General features: G+C 59.9%; 1 protein-coding gene across 1 annotated transcript; it reads right to left on the reverse strand.

Moving 5' to 3' along the window:
• Nucleotides 1-3: 3 nt before the first annotated feature.
• On the reverse strand, nt 4-950 carry CCL21 (chemokine (C-C motif) ligand 21; the record flags this gene model as incomplete). Its single annotated transcript, XM_010148163.1, has 3 exons — nt 4-169; nt 285-399; nt 905-950. Coding segments are annotated over 3 exons (327 nt in total), but the record flags the coding sequence as incomplete, so codon positions are not given.
• Between the last annotated feature and the right edge of the window lie 4 nt (nt 951-954).

Consider the following 954-nt stretch of genomic DNA (forward strand, 5'->3'; position numbering starts at 1 on the left):
GACCTGCTGCCGCTTCTGCCGCTTGGGTCTGCCCCTGGGACGTGGGGACGGTCCCTTCTTCTTGTCCTTCTTGTCATTCTTGACTTTCTTGTCCAGGTTATTCATCAGCTTCTGGACGGCAGGGTGGGTGGGAGAGGCGCAGATTTTCTTGTTCTTCTTGGTAGTAAACCTGGGAGGGCAGGAGAAAAGATTGCTGGGGTGTGGGCAGGGGGAGGACATGACGAGGGAGAGTTTGGCTGAAGCCAAACTGCTCTGGATGTTCCCAACGGCAGCAGAGTACTTACACGACAGCACGCAGCAAAAAACCTGACTCGGGTCCCTGCAGACTGTAGGACTTCACCCAGTTGCTGGGGACGGCTTTCCGGCTGTGCTTCAAGCAGCAGTCCTGGCTGCCAATGCCTGGGATGAAGGAGAGGATGTGGGATTTCAGACTCTCCCCAGCTCCAGGGGAGTACAGCATGGGTTTTGCCTGGTGTCATTCCAGGGTCAGATGCTGGGACAGCATGTAAGGGTGGGAGTTCTCGACCCCCGTGGTCATTTGCAGGTTGGACCCTGCCCCTGGGATACGTGACACCAATGTGACTGTTGGTGAAGGGGAAACTGAGGCAGAGATGAGCTCCTTGCAAAGAGACTGAACCTTGTATCGGCTCAGCGCGCTGCTTCCCCCCAGCCACATGCACCCCCAAGCCAAGCCCGCACCGCAAGCCAGTGCCACACACTAACCAGCTGTGCACATCCCCCCCTGAGCCCCCACCATATCGCACACCCCACTCCTGCACCCAAATGCACCGCACACCCCCCCCAAGCACTGTGACCACACTGTGACCCTGTGCCGACCCCGCTACATGCCCGCACCCCCCGCCCCATCCCACCGTGGGCAGGCAGGGGGGCTCGTGCCCCTCACCTTGAGCCTGAGTGATGAGGAGGGTGGTGGCGAGGAGGAGCAGTGACAGG

The sequence above is a fragment of the Eurypyga helias genome, unplaced genomic scaffold, assembly GCF_000690775.1.
Source record: "Eurypyga helias isolate BGI_N326 unplaced genomic scaffold, ASM69077v1 scaffold19953, whole genome shotgun sequence".
NCBI classification, from domain to species: Eukaryota; Metazoa; Chordata; class Aves; order Eurypygiformes; family Eurypygidae; genus Eurypyga; species Eurypyga helias.